General features: G+C 35.1%; 1 protein-coding gene across 5 annotated transcripts in view; it reads left to right on the forward strand.

The window, feature by feature from the left end:
* Positions 1-12896, forward strand: part of DIAPH2 (diaphanous related formin 2) — a 919127-nt gene that overhangs the window by 270257 nt on the left and 635974 nt on the right. For all 5 annotated transcript variants that reach the window (XM_065538079.1, XM_065538080.1, XM_065538081.1 and 2 more), the window contains one exon: positions 5169-5283. In XM_065538079.1, coding sequence (XP_065394151.1) covers positions 5169-5283 — 115 coding nt within the window. The remainder of the gene's footprint in view (positions 1-5168; positions 5284-12896) is intronic.

The following is a 12896-nucleotide window of genomic DNA, read 5'->3' on the forward strand; positions in this document are numbered from 1 at the left end:
GTATCCTCCAACTTACTGAATTTATTAATTATATGAGTTTTTGTGGGGTGTTTAGGTATGTCCAAATGTCAACTCATGTTGTCTGCAAAGAGGGACAATTTGATGTTCTCTTTTCCAATTTGGATGTCCTTTATTTCTTTGCTTGACTGATTGCTCTGGGTAGGCCTTCCAGTACTATGTTGAATAGAAATGGTGAAAGTTAAAAAGTCAGGAAACAACAGGTGCTGGAGAGGATGTGGAGAAATAGGAACACTTTTACACTGTTGGTGGGATTGTAAACTAGTTCAACCATTATGGAAAACAGTATGGCGATTCCTCAAGGATCTAGAACTTGATGTACCATATGACCCAGCCATCCCATTACTGGGTATATACCCAAAGGATTATAAATTATGCTGCTATAAAGACACATGCACACGTATGTTTATTGCAGCACTATTCACAATAGCAAAGACTTGGAATCAACCCAAATGTCCATCAGTGACAGATTGGATTAAGAAAATGTGGCACATATACACCATGGAATACTATGCAGCCATCAGAAAGGATGAGTTTGTGTCCTTTGTAGGGACATGGATGCAGCTGGAAACCATCATTCTTAGCAAACTATCACAAGAACAGAAAACCAAACACCGCATGTTCTCACTCATAGGTGGGAACTGAACAATGAGATCACTTGGACTCGGGAAGGGGAACATCACACACCGGGGCCTATCATGGGGAGGGGGGAGGGGGGAGGGATTGCGTTGGGAGTTATACCTGATGTAAATGACGAGTTGATGGGTGCAGCACACCAACATGGCACAAGTATACATATGTAACAAACCTGCACGTTATGCACATGTACCCTACAACTTAAAGTATAATAATAATAAAAAAAAAAAAAAAAAAAAAGAAATGGTGAAAGTGAGCATCCTAGTCTTGTTCTAGTTCTTAGAGGAAAGGCTTTCATGTTCTTTCCATTCAGTATGATGTTAGCAATGGGTTTGTCATATATGGCATTTATTATGTGGAGGTATGTTTCCTCTCTGCCTAATTGTTGAGAGTTTTTATTGTGAAGGGATGTTACATTTTATCAAATGCTTTTTCTGCATCTGTTGAGATAATTATATAGTTTTCATCTTTCATTCTTTCGTTGTGATGTATCACGTTTATTGATTGGCATGTGTTAAACCATCCTGGCATTCATGGGGTATATCCCATTGATTATGATGTATTATCTTTTGGATATGCTGTTGGATTCAGTTTCCTAGTATTTTGCTGAGGATGTTTATGCCTGTGTTCATCAGGGATGTTCTTAATTGTTGTGTCCTTGTTTGGTTTTGGTATTGGGGTAATGCTGGCCTTGTAGGATGAGTTAGGAAGATTTTCCTGCTCTTTAGTTTTTTGGAATAGTTTGACAAGAATTGATGTTAGTTCTTTTTTACGAGTTTGGAAGAATTCGTCAGTAATGTCATTAGTCCTGGGGCTTTTCTTTATTGGGGGGACTTTCTTGGTAGATTGTATGTGTCCAGTAATTTATCCATTTCCTTTGGCTTTTCAGCTTGTTAGTGTATGGTTGTCCATAATAGTCTCTGATGATCTTTTGTATTTCTGTGCTATCAATTGTAAGGTTTCCTCTTCCATTTCTGATTTTGTTTATGTGGTTTATTTAGGTCTTTCCTTTTTTTTTTTTTTTTTTTCTTGGATAATCTAGCTAGTGGTTTATCAATTTTATCTTTTCAAAAAACCTAAGTTTTTGTTTTGTTGCTCTTTTGTGTTGTATTTTTAATCTCTGGCTCAGTTTTGCTCTGAACTTTATTATTTTTTTTCTTCTACTGATTTGGGGTGTGGTTTGTTCTTGCTTTTTTAGTTCCTTCAGGTGCAAAATTAAACTGTTTATTTGACATCTTTCCATTTTTTCGAAGTAGGTGTTTATTGCTATAAGCATCCCTCTTAGCATTGTTTTTACTATATTCCACAGGTTTTGATATATTGTTTTTTAATTTTCACTTATGTTAATACATTTTTAAATGTTTTTCTTTATTTTTTAATTGCCCCAGTGGTCATTCAGGAGCATGTTCTTTAAGTCTGTGTACTTGTATAGTTTCTGAAATCTCTCTCATTATTGATGTCTAATTTTATTCCATTGTGGTCTGAGAAGATACTCGATATGATTTTGATTTTTAAAAATTTGTTGAGACTTGTTTTTTATAGTAACATATGATCTGTCCTTGAGAATGTTTCTTATGCTGATAGGAAGAATGTTTATTCTGCAGCTGTTGGATAAAATGTTCTGTAAATGTCTTTTAGGCCTGTTTGTTCTAAAGTGCAGTTTAAATCCAATGTTTATTTGTTGATTTTCTGCCTAGATGATCTGTCTAATGCTGGGAGTAGGGTGTTGAAGTCCCCAACTATTACTATATTAGAGTCTATCTTTCCCTTTAGATCTAATAGTATTTTCTTTGTATATCTGGGTGCTCCAGTGTTGGGTATGTATATATTTTGACATGTTACATCCTCTTGCTAAATTGATGCGTATATCTATCTATCTATATATATATATATAGACCTACTTTGTCTCTTTTTACTATTTTTGACTTAACATCTGTTTGATCTGATATATGTATATTTACTCCTCACTTTTGGCTACCATTTGCAATTTAATATCTTCTATTTTATTATTTTCAGTCTATGTGTGTCTTGCAGGTGAAATGTGTTTCTTGTTGGAAGCATATAGTTGGGTCATGTTTTTTAATACATTCAGCCAGTCTATATCTTCTAAGTGGGCAATTTAACTGGTTTACATTCAAGTTTATTATTGATAGGTGAAGACTTATTCCTGTCATTTTGTTAATTGTTTTCTGTTCGTTTTGTGTATCCTTTGTTTTTTCTTTCTTTGTTATTGTTTATCCATGTGGTTTGTTAGTTTTCTGTAGTGTTAACATTTGAGTCCTTTCTCTTTCTCATTTGTCTATCTGCTCTACATGTGAGTTTCATAGTTTTATACTACATGTGAATTTTATACTTTCATGTGCTACATATATTCTCTTTCAGATATGTACGACTTCCTTAAGCATTTCTTGCAGGGCTTGTCTGGTGGTGATGAATTCCCTCAGTTTTTGCGTGTTTGGGAAAGACATTATGTATTTCTCCTTCATTTTTGATGGATAGATTTGTTGGGTATATACAACTGGCTTCCAGTGTGTGTGTTTTTTTTTTTTTTTTTTTTTCCTTTTGGCACTTTAAATATAGTATCCCATTCTCTCTTGGCCTGTAGCCTCTCCAATATGCTGCACCACGTGTTCCTGGGATGTAGGACACCTTGTGGGCTAGAATGCTGGGACCTGGTCTCATTGCTAGATCTAGCCAGTATCACATCACTGCAGTCATCTGGGTGGATGTGGGAGATTTCAGTGGGCTCCAAGGATGTGGAGATAGAGAATCTTTCAGCCCCAGGGCAGGATGTAGTCTGATGGGGTTTGGACTCTCAATCTGTTGCCATACTGCAGCTGCTTCGGTCTTGGTGGCATGTGTGGGATCCAGTGTGAATGCCCACTCTAGAGCAATGCCTTTGCACAGACTGCCGGTAACTTTGTTTACTAAAGACTAGTTTCAGGGCCTGTGGAGGCTGAGTGGCTCTCCTATGGCTAGAATCTTCAGAGTTCACAGTGGGAATCTGGACCACTGGGGATATGTTATTTACCCTTTTCCCACATTGGGATGCTTCTCTGGGTGGCCAGCTGATCACAGCCAGGCTTGCTGCCTGGATTCCTTCTCCTTCCATGCCTCAGGTGTTTTCTGTAACTTCCCTGCCAAATTCCAATGTTTTTACATGTTGTGATTATCTACTCTCTTTTTTGGCTTTTTATGGAGGATATGAGTGCCACCTGCCTCCTGTGAGCTGAAGCCTCTTCCCCATTTTTCTTAAATAAAATGCTTTTTATTATTGAGCCTTTTTATCTTACTTGTTTTTCTTAGTGAATGACTTTTTTTTTTAAGTTTTACACTTTCAGATAGTGTGGAATAAGTGACAATATTCAATATTGACATACCTTAATTTTTTAATATGATGTATGAAAATACTTTCTTATGAATGTTGTTAGACTTTATTATTATTAGCAAATAATATGTTTTAAAAGGTTATTATGTAGATTGACACAGTCCTCATTCACTGGGAACTAATCTAATGAAAATCCATTTACCCAGACAACCATTTGGGGAAATGTGTCATCCAAGAACATATTTACAGTATTAGACAGCATCTATGTAGTAAGTTGGTTTAAACAGAATGATGGTTAAATCATTTTTCAGTCTTATGCATATATTTATGCTTTGCTCATAAGAGTAAACTTGGAGTAAATGGTTTTAGAATGTAGTTTTTCTTTTAAAAAGATTAGGTACAATTCATCAAAATACAAGATTTCAAAGCTGTTGCCTCGCTATCTGCCAGTGTTAATGTAGTGATAAGCTTCCTAATTTAACAATTTAGTATGCAGTGTAATGGTAGTTACACATCACGAAGCTTCATGGTGTATTGGAAGATAAAGTTTTAATCTTGGGTAGTAGTTAAGACCACGGTCCTCTGGAGCACTTATCTGGGTTTAAAATCCCAGCTCTGCCATTTACTAATTTGGGCAGCCACTTAAACTTTCTTGGGCTCTGTTTCCTCATCTTTTAATGTGGAGATAATAACAGAACAGGTCAAAAAATTATTACGAGGATTAAATTAGTTAATATATGCAAATAACTTAAGACAGTACCTGACACAATGTAGGAGGTGTGTGTCAGCTATCATTATGGTTGCTAACTTAAACCTAATGAGTGAACAAAGGGAATTCACTTTTCTAAGTCTGAGTTTCCCTGTTTTAAAAAACCCAGGAACAAGAAGATTTTATGTGAGTTGGGGTTAGGATTTCCTAAATTATTTTTAAGACTCCTTCCAGGAGAATAATTTTTAAGCTGCAATTTGCTATGTGGCCTATTTCTATTGTTTGCCATTTTTTCACACAATTCTGAATTTCCCAATGAATATTTACTTTATAAGTATTATTTAGATACATCCTGAAATTGACTTAGAGGATAGAGGAATAAAGGAACTGTCATTCAACCTTGCTGAAAGTTAGTTCCTTGAAAATTTAAATATGAAATTATAATTTAGAATCTTTTCTTTGTTATTTTTGTTTCAGATTGAACCCACAGAATTATCTGAGAACTGTTTCTGGTTAAAAGTTAAAGAAGACAAGTTTGAGAATCCAGATCTCTTTGCCAAACTGGCATTGAATTTTGCTACTCAGATGAAAGGTACATTTTTAAAAATAAAATATAAGTTCCTGATTCAAGTATAATTTAATTCAGTGCTTTGCTAAAAATTTCTAGTAGTGGGTATATGTCTACTTTTCCCACATCAGACAGGGTGAAACATAAATAGATTGACATTTAACCATATTTTACCTAGTAATTAAAGAAGGAAATTTCTTTTACCTTTGAATTTTATTATACATAAATGTTACTATTATTCTGAAAATACAGGTTTTATTTTTATTGTTAAATATGTGTGTTGCACTGCTCCATTATGAAATTGTCATTTTTATTGAGAAGCAGGGGAGGTGAATCTGTTGATTCATCAAGTAAGAGAAAATAATGTGAGAGAACACTAAAGTCTCAGAATTTTTCATGAAATTGAAATAAGATTGGTCCCATAGTCTTAAATAGTCTTTCCTGTCATGCTTGTATTACTTATCAATTTGGATTCCTAGGAAATGTTATAGTTTTTGCTATAATTAGATATTTTGTATTAATATCAAAATCCAGTGCCTTATAAGTATTGTTTACTGATTTGATAATAGAGTGCTTTGTTTATGATTAGATCCTTTATTTATTCACTTGTGAATTTCACACATGATTTTGTTACTATACAGGTAGCTTCTCAATCTCATAATAGATAATTATGGTTCATTAATTTTTGGTATTTTATTTCAACATGATTATTTCACTAATTGTTGCAGAAGTGATAGTTTAGTTAAGGATATTACTTTTTGTCTGAATGAGTTCTTGCAATTGAAAAATGGAAGCAATCCATACTCTCATGCCCCTGGAATTAGCACCTTTATCATTCATTTGTCTGATTTGTCACATTATGCCTTAGAATATGAGAATATAAATTTTGGAATATTGAGAGAGAGGTGTGAAAGTTTTGTTTTAGATTATGTACACTGGAGGTTGTTGTGCTGTATTCGTTGTTCTTTGTAAATTGAAGTTCATATGCACACACAAATCTGGGGTGATTAGACTATTCTGAAGAATTTTGACATTTAAAAAAAGTTACTACAATTAGGCCTACCTTTCTTTTTTCTTGTTTGGTATTGTAGACCTCACATTTAAAGAATTCTTCAATGATTCAAGTGATTACCATTTATTATAATCACTTTTTAAAGTTAAAAAATTGCTTGTAGCAAAGTGTTCATGCTTATGGCAAATTATTCATATAGTAAAATAAGGTAGTTTAACAAATGTAAATCTCCCTTCAATCTCAGACTTACAGCATTTCGCCCAGATAAAATCATTAATTCTAATTTTTCACGTTTTCTTAATTCTAATTTTTCACGTTTTCTCCTAGAAATAGTCTATGCCTCTCAACACATATGTGCATTTATGATTTTTCGTTTTTTATTCCTTGCTGTTTTCACCAACTGTGCCTGAAGATTATTCTGTAGGTGCTTGTGTTTATCTACTGTGTTCTTTTTACATACTGCATAGAATGTTGTGTATGGGCCTATCTTAATTTAATTAATCCCATATTAATGGCTATTTAGATTAGTTCTAGTCTTTTGCTTGTTTAAGAATTGCTGTGGTGAACATGACTCTATATATGCTGTGTTTCACAAATTCTACAAGTAAAATTCCTGGATAAAATGCTGTGTACATTTACAAATTTTAACGATAGTATGAAATTGCATTCTGATGAATTTGTATCAATTTATAGTGTCACAAAGAATATATATGAATATCTGTTTTCCCAAAATCTTTGCCCACCTCAGAGGTGAAAATGGTAAATCATTGTTGTTATAATTTTTGTTTTTTGAATACAGAGTGAGATTGAGCACATTTTCTTATATTCACAGGCAATTTTATTTTACTTTCCTTTTTAAAAATAATTTTAACTCTTATTTTATATTCAGGGGGTACATGTGCAGGATTGTTACATGGGTATGTTACATGATTCTGAGGTTTGGGATGCAAATGATCCCATCATCCAGGTAACGATGAGCATAGTACCTGACCATTAGTTACCCTCTTCCCTCCCTCTGTTCTCTATTAGCCCCTAGTGACTATTCCCATCTTTGTGTCCAAGAATATCCAGTCTTTAGCTCCCACTTATAAGTGAGAATATGCAATATTTAATTTTCTGTTCCTGCATTAATTTGCTTAGGATAATGGCCTCCAGCTGCATCCATGTTACTGCAAAGGGTATGATTGATTGATTGATTGATTGACTGATTGATTTGAGACAGAGTTTCGGTCTTGTTGCCCAGGCTGGAGTGCAATGATGCAATCTTGGCTCACTGCACTGTCTGCCTCTCGAGTTCAAGCAGTTCTCCTGCCTCAGCCTCCCGAGTATCTGGGATTACAGGCGCCCACCACGCCTAGCTAATTTTTGTATTTTTAGTAGAGATGGGGTTTCGCCATGTTGGCCAGGCTAGTCTCAAACTCCTGGCCTCAGGTAATCCACCCACCTCGGCCCCCCAAAGTGCTAGGATTACAGGCGTGAGCCACCGTGCCCGGCCAGGATATGATTTTTTAAAATTATGGTTGCATAGTATTCCATGGTGTATATGTACCACATTTTCTTTATCCAATCCACTGTTGGTGGGCACCTAGATTGATTCCATGTCTTCGCTATTGTAAACAGTGCTGTGATGCACATAAAAGTGCATATGTCTTTTGGGGGAAATGATTTCTTTTCTTTTGGATTTAAACCTAGTAATGTGATTGCTGAGTAGAATGGTAGTTCTGTTTTAAGTTATTTGAGAATTCTCCGAACTGCTTTCTATAGTGGCTGAACTAATTTACATTCTTACCAACAGTGTATAAGTGTTCTGTTTTCTCCACAGCCTTGCCAGCATCTCTTTGGGTTTTTTTTTTTTTTTGGCTTTTTAGTAATAGTCATGCTGATTCATGTGAGATGGTATCTTACTGTGGTTTCGTTAGTGTTATGAGCATTTTTTCATATGTTTGTCAGCCTCTTGTATGTCTTTTTATTTTTATTTTTATTTTTTTGAGACAGAGTTTCACTCTTGTTGCCCTGGCTGGAGTGTGATGGTGCGATCTCAACCCACTGCAATCTCTGCCTTCTGGGTTCAAGTGATTCTCCTGCCTCAGACTCTCCAGTAGCTGGGATTACAGGTGCCCGCGACCATGCCCAGCTAATTTTTGTATTTTTAGTAGAGACGAGATTTCACTATGTTGGACAGGCTGGTCTTGACCTCAGGTGATCCGCCTGCCTCAGCCTTCCAAAGTGCTGGGATTACAGGTGTGAGCCACCATGCCTGGCCCATATGTCTTCTTTTGAGAAGTGTATGTTCATGTTCTTTGCCCACTTTTTAATGGGGTTATTTGTTTTTTGGTTGTTGATTTCTTTAAGTTCCTTATAGATTCTGGGTATTAGATCTTTGTCAGATGCATAGTTTGTGAATATTTTCTTCCATTGCGCAGGTTGTCTATTTATTCCATTGATAGTTTCTTTTGCTGTGCAGAAGCTCGTTAGTTAAGTTAAGTCCCACTCATCAATTTTTGTTACAGTTGCTTTTGAAAACGTAGTCATGAGTTATTTCCCGAGGCAGATGTCCAGAATGGTGTTTTAGGTTTTCTTATAGGATTTTCATAGTTTGAGGTCTTATATTTAATTCTTTAATCCATTCTGACTTACTTTTTGTGTACGGTGAAAGACAGGGTTTCAGTTTTGTTCTTCTGCATATGGCTAGCCAGTTATCACAGCAGCATTTATTGAATAGGTAGTCCTTTCTCCATTGCTTATTTTTGTTTGACTTTGTCAAAATTCAGATGGCTGTAGGTGTGCAGCTTTATTTCTTGGTTCTCTTAGTCTGTTCTGTTGGTCTATGTGTCTATTTTTGTACCAGTACCATGCTGTTTTGGTTACTGTAGCCTAGTAATATAGTTTGAAGTCTGGTAATATGATGCCTCTGGCTTTGTGCTTTTTGCTTAGGATTGCTCTGGCTATTTGGGCTCTTTTCTGATTCCATGTGAATTTTAGAATAGTTTTTTCTAAGCCTGTGAAAAAGGACGTTGGTAGTTTGGTAGGAATATTATTGAATCTGTAAATTGCTTTGGGCAGTATGGCTATTATAATGATATTGACTCATCCAATTTATGAGCATGAGATGTTCTTCCATTTGTTTGTGTCACTCATTATTTCTTTTAGCCATGTTTTGTGGCTCTCCTTGTAGAGATCTTTCACCTTCTTGGTTAGATGTGTATACCTAGGTATTTCATTTTTTGTGCCTATTGTAAATGATGCTGTGTTCTTGTTTTGGCTCTCAGCTTGAGAGTCATTTGAGTTTGTATTTTGAAACTTTACTGAAATTGTTTGTGTTCCAGGAACCTTTTGGCAGTCTTTAGTGTTTTCTAGGTATAGGATCATATCGTCTGTGAGGAGAGATACTTTGACATCTTTTTCTATTCGGATATCTTTTATTTCTTTCTCTTGACTGATTGCTCTTCCAAGGACTTCCAGTACTACGTTTAATAGGAACGATGAGAGTGGGCATCCTTGTCTTATTCCAGTTCTCAAGGGAAGTGCTTCCAGCTTTCCTCCATTCAGTATGATGTTGGCCGTGGGCTTGTCATAGATAGCTCTTATTATTTTGAGGTATGCCTAGTTTCTTGTGGATTTTTATCATGAAGGGATGCTGGATCTTATTGATGGCTTTTTCCATGTCTATTGAGATTATCATATGGTTTTTGTTTTTAGTTCTGTTTATATGATGAATCACACTTATTTATCAACGTTGACAAACATTGAATCCCAGAAATAAAGCCTACTTGATCTTGCCAAAGTAACTTTCTGATGTGCTTGATTTGGTTTGCTGGTATTTTGTTGGGAATTTTTGTGTCTATGTTCATTAGAGATATTGGCCTATAGTTTTCACGTTCTGTTGTTTCTTTGCCAGGTTTTGCTATCAGGGTGATGCTGGCTTCATAGAGTTATGGAGGAGTCCCTCCTCTTCAGTGTTTTGAAACAGTTTCAGTAGAATTGGTACCAGCTCTTCTTTTTATGTCTGGCAGACTTCAGCTGTGAAACTGTCTGTTCTGGGTTTTTTTGTTTGTTTGTTTTTGTTTGTTTGTTTGTTTTTTGTCGTTAAGTTTTTTTTGTTGTTGTTGTTTGTTTTTTTATTTACTGATTTAATTTTGGAACTCAATATTTGTCTGTTCCGGGTTTCAGTTTCTTCCCGATTCAATCTTGGGAGGTTGTGTGTTTCTAGGAAACTTATATATCTCCTCTATATTTTGTAGTTGGTTTGCACAGAAGTATACATAACAGTCTCTGAGGATCTTTTGTTTTTCTGCAGGATCATTTGTAATGTCACCTTTGTTGTTTTTTATTGTGCTTATTTGGATGGCCTCTTTTTTTCTTTTTTAATGTAGGTAGTAGTCCATTTATCTTGTTTATGCATTCATATAATCAACTTTTGGTTTAGTTAATTCTTTGTGTGGATTTTTGGGTATCAATGTCATTCAGTTCTTCTCTGGTTTTATTCATTTCCTGTGCTAGCTTTTGCAATGATTTGCTCTTGTTTTTCTGCTTCCTCTAGGTGTGAAGCTAGATCTTTAATTTGAGATTTTTCTAACTTTTTCAGGTAGGCCTTTAGTGCTATTAACTTCCCTTTTAATACTGCTTTTGCTGCATCCCCAAGATTTTGGTATGTCGTGTCTCTTTTCATTTATTCCAAAAAAATTTTGATTTCTGTAAAGCATAAAATTTCTTTTTCTGTAAACTTCTCCCTCCATTTCTTTGAAAATTTTCTATTGAGCATTTACTCTTTAGATTTTGGACTTATTTGAATTGAATGCTACAAGAATCATAGATTTTATATAATTTTAGAGTTAGTCTGGATCTTAGAAGTTATTAAGCACAGACTCTTTATTTTGCCAATGAAGAACCTGAAGTAAGAGACAGTGAGGTAAGTGTAAAACCCATTAAAGATAGCGTGGTATAGTACGAAAAGCCAGAGGAAATAAATTCGCACATACTTGCATTCCAGCTGTGATACTTGTAACCTCGGAGACTGAATTTTCTCATGCATAAAATGAATAGACTAATGTTTACCTGGTAGTATTGTGAGAATTAAACAAGGTTATATATTTAAAGCACTCGGCACATTGGTATCCCTTTCATTTAACCTGATGCTGTGTGTGTGTGTGTGTGTGTGTGTGTGTGTCTTAGTTATTGATGCTTCAGTACAACTGTTAATTCAGCAAAATTTACTGCTCTTCTTTTCAGCACTTGGTAGAGCTAATCAGTCAGAATTGAAGCAATTCTTACTGCAGCTGCCAAAACCTAATCAAACCAAATCAAAACCAAACAAAATTCATATAAAACCTTTCATGTATGTATTGCTGAGAAAGCTTTATTTTCATTCCTCTTAACTTTGATTCTTTGATTTTTCTATTTCACACTACTACGACTTCCCTAATTGTGGATATTTAAGTAGAAATTTGGAAAGGATCACCTTTCAGTACCATGACTTTTACTAAAATTTACTTCTGAAAAGACATATACAGGATCAATTATGCATCATAGCCTATTTCAGACATACACACCATAGGTAAAATAAATTTTAATGTTACTAAACTGCCATTCTTTTGTAACCCGCAGTAACTATTGATTGATGTTACTGTAATCGCTGAAGTTCCTTGTCATTCGCAGTGCCTTGATTCATAATGTGGTCAATAGGTGGCAGGTTTAGTAAGAAATCAGCAGGAGGGTCTGCTTTCATCAAACTTAAACTTCATCGCCCTGGTTTTCTTATCTCTAGGGCACCTTTTTCCCCCATTTTGCTGTTCATTGCAGCTCACTCAGCTGCATTCTGGAAGGAGCATCATTCCTGTTTTTGCTAATACCTATTTCCAAACCTCTTAGACCAGTGTTCTAAAACCTCTGACTCTTTTTCACTACTGCAAGAACATAGGAGAGCTCATGCCTCTGTCCTCGCTAAGTGTACTGTAAAGCACTACAAGTCTATTTTTCAGGAAGTTGTTTAAGAGCTAAATAGGAGCTTTAAAATACACTAGTTCTGATATCTATAATATTTAAATGTTCAAATATTTAATACATGAAGGTAGCATAAAATTATACTTCCTATTTAAATTACTGTTAGAGTTTTAGATAAAACTATTTTATTGTGTTATTTAAAAACAGATCATTTCTGTTTTAGGAAAGAATGGATCTCTCATTTCATTTAGGTTAAGTTTGTATGGTACCTATTGTGTGCGAGGTTCTATACTAAATGGGAGGGAAAGAAATGAATAAGATCTTGTCCAGGTACCAGGGAACTCACAACCTACTGAGAGAGGTAGGAGGATGCCCAGTATATTTAGTCAAGTTGTAGTAATGTTAGAGTAAATATTTTTTTAAAGCCATTGAGGTACAAAAACAAATAATTAATTTTGAGTAGGGTCAATGGAGATCCTAGAGGTAGTATAATTAGAGTTGGGGCTTGAAATTTTAATAGAATTTCTGTAGGGGAAGAAGGAAGGAAAGATGGCATTCTAGCTAGAGAATACCATTAGTAAAATGTTAAAAGAAAAACTGGAGACAAATCAAATTTAACAGAATTCATTTGAGCAAGGAATCATTCATTAATTGGTCAGCATTCAGAACCAGCAGGGTTTCAGTG

The sequence above is a fragment of the Macaca fascicularis genome, chromosome X, assembly GCF_037993035.2.
Source record: "Macaca fascicularis isolate 582-1 chromosome X, T2T-MFA8v1.1".
Lineage (NCBI taxonomy): Eukaryota > Metazoa > Chordata > Mammalia > Primates > Cercopithecidae > Macaca > Macaca fascicularis.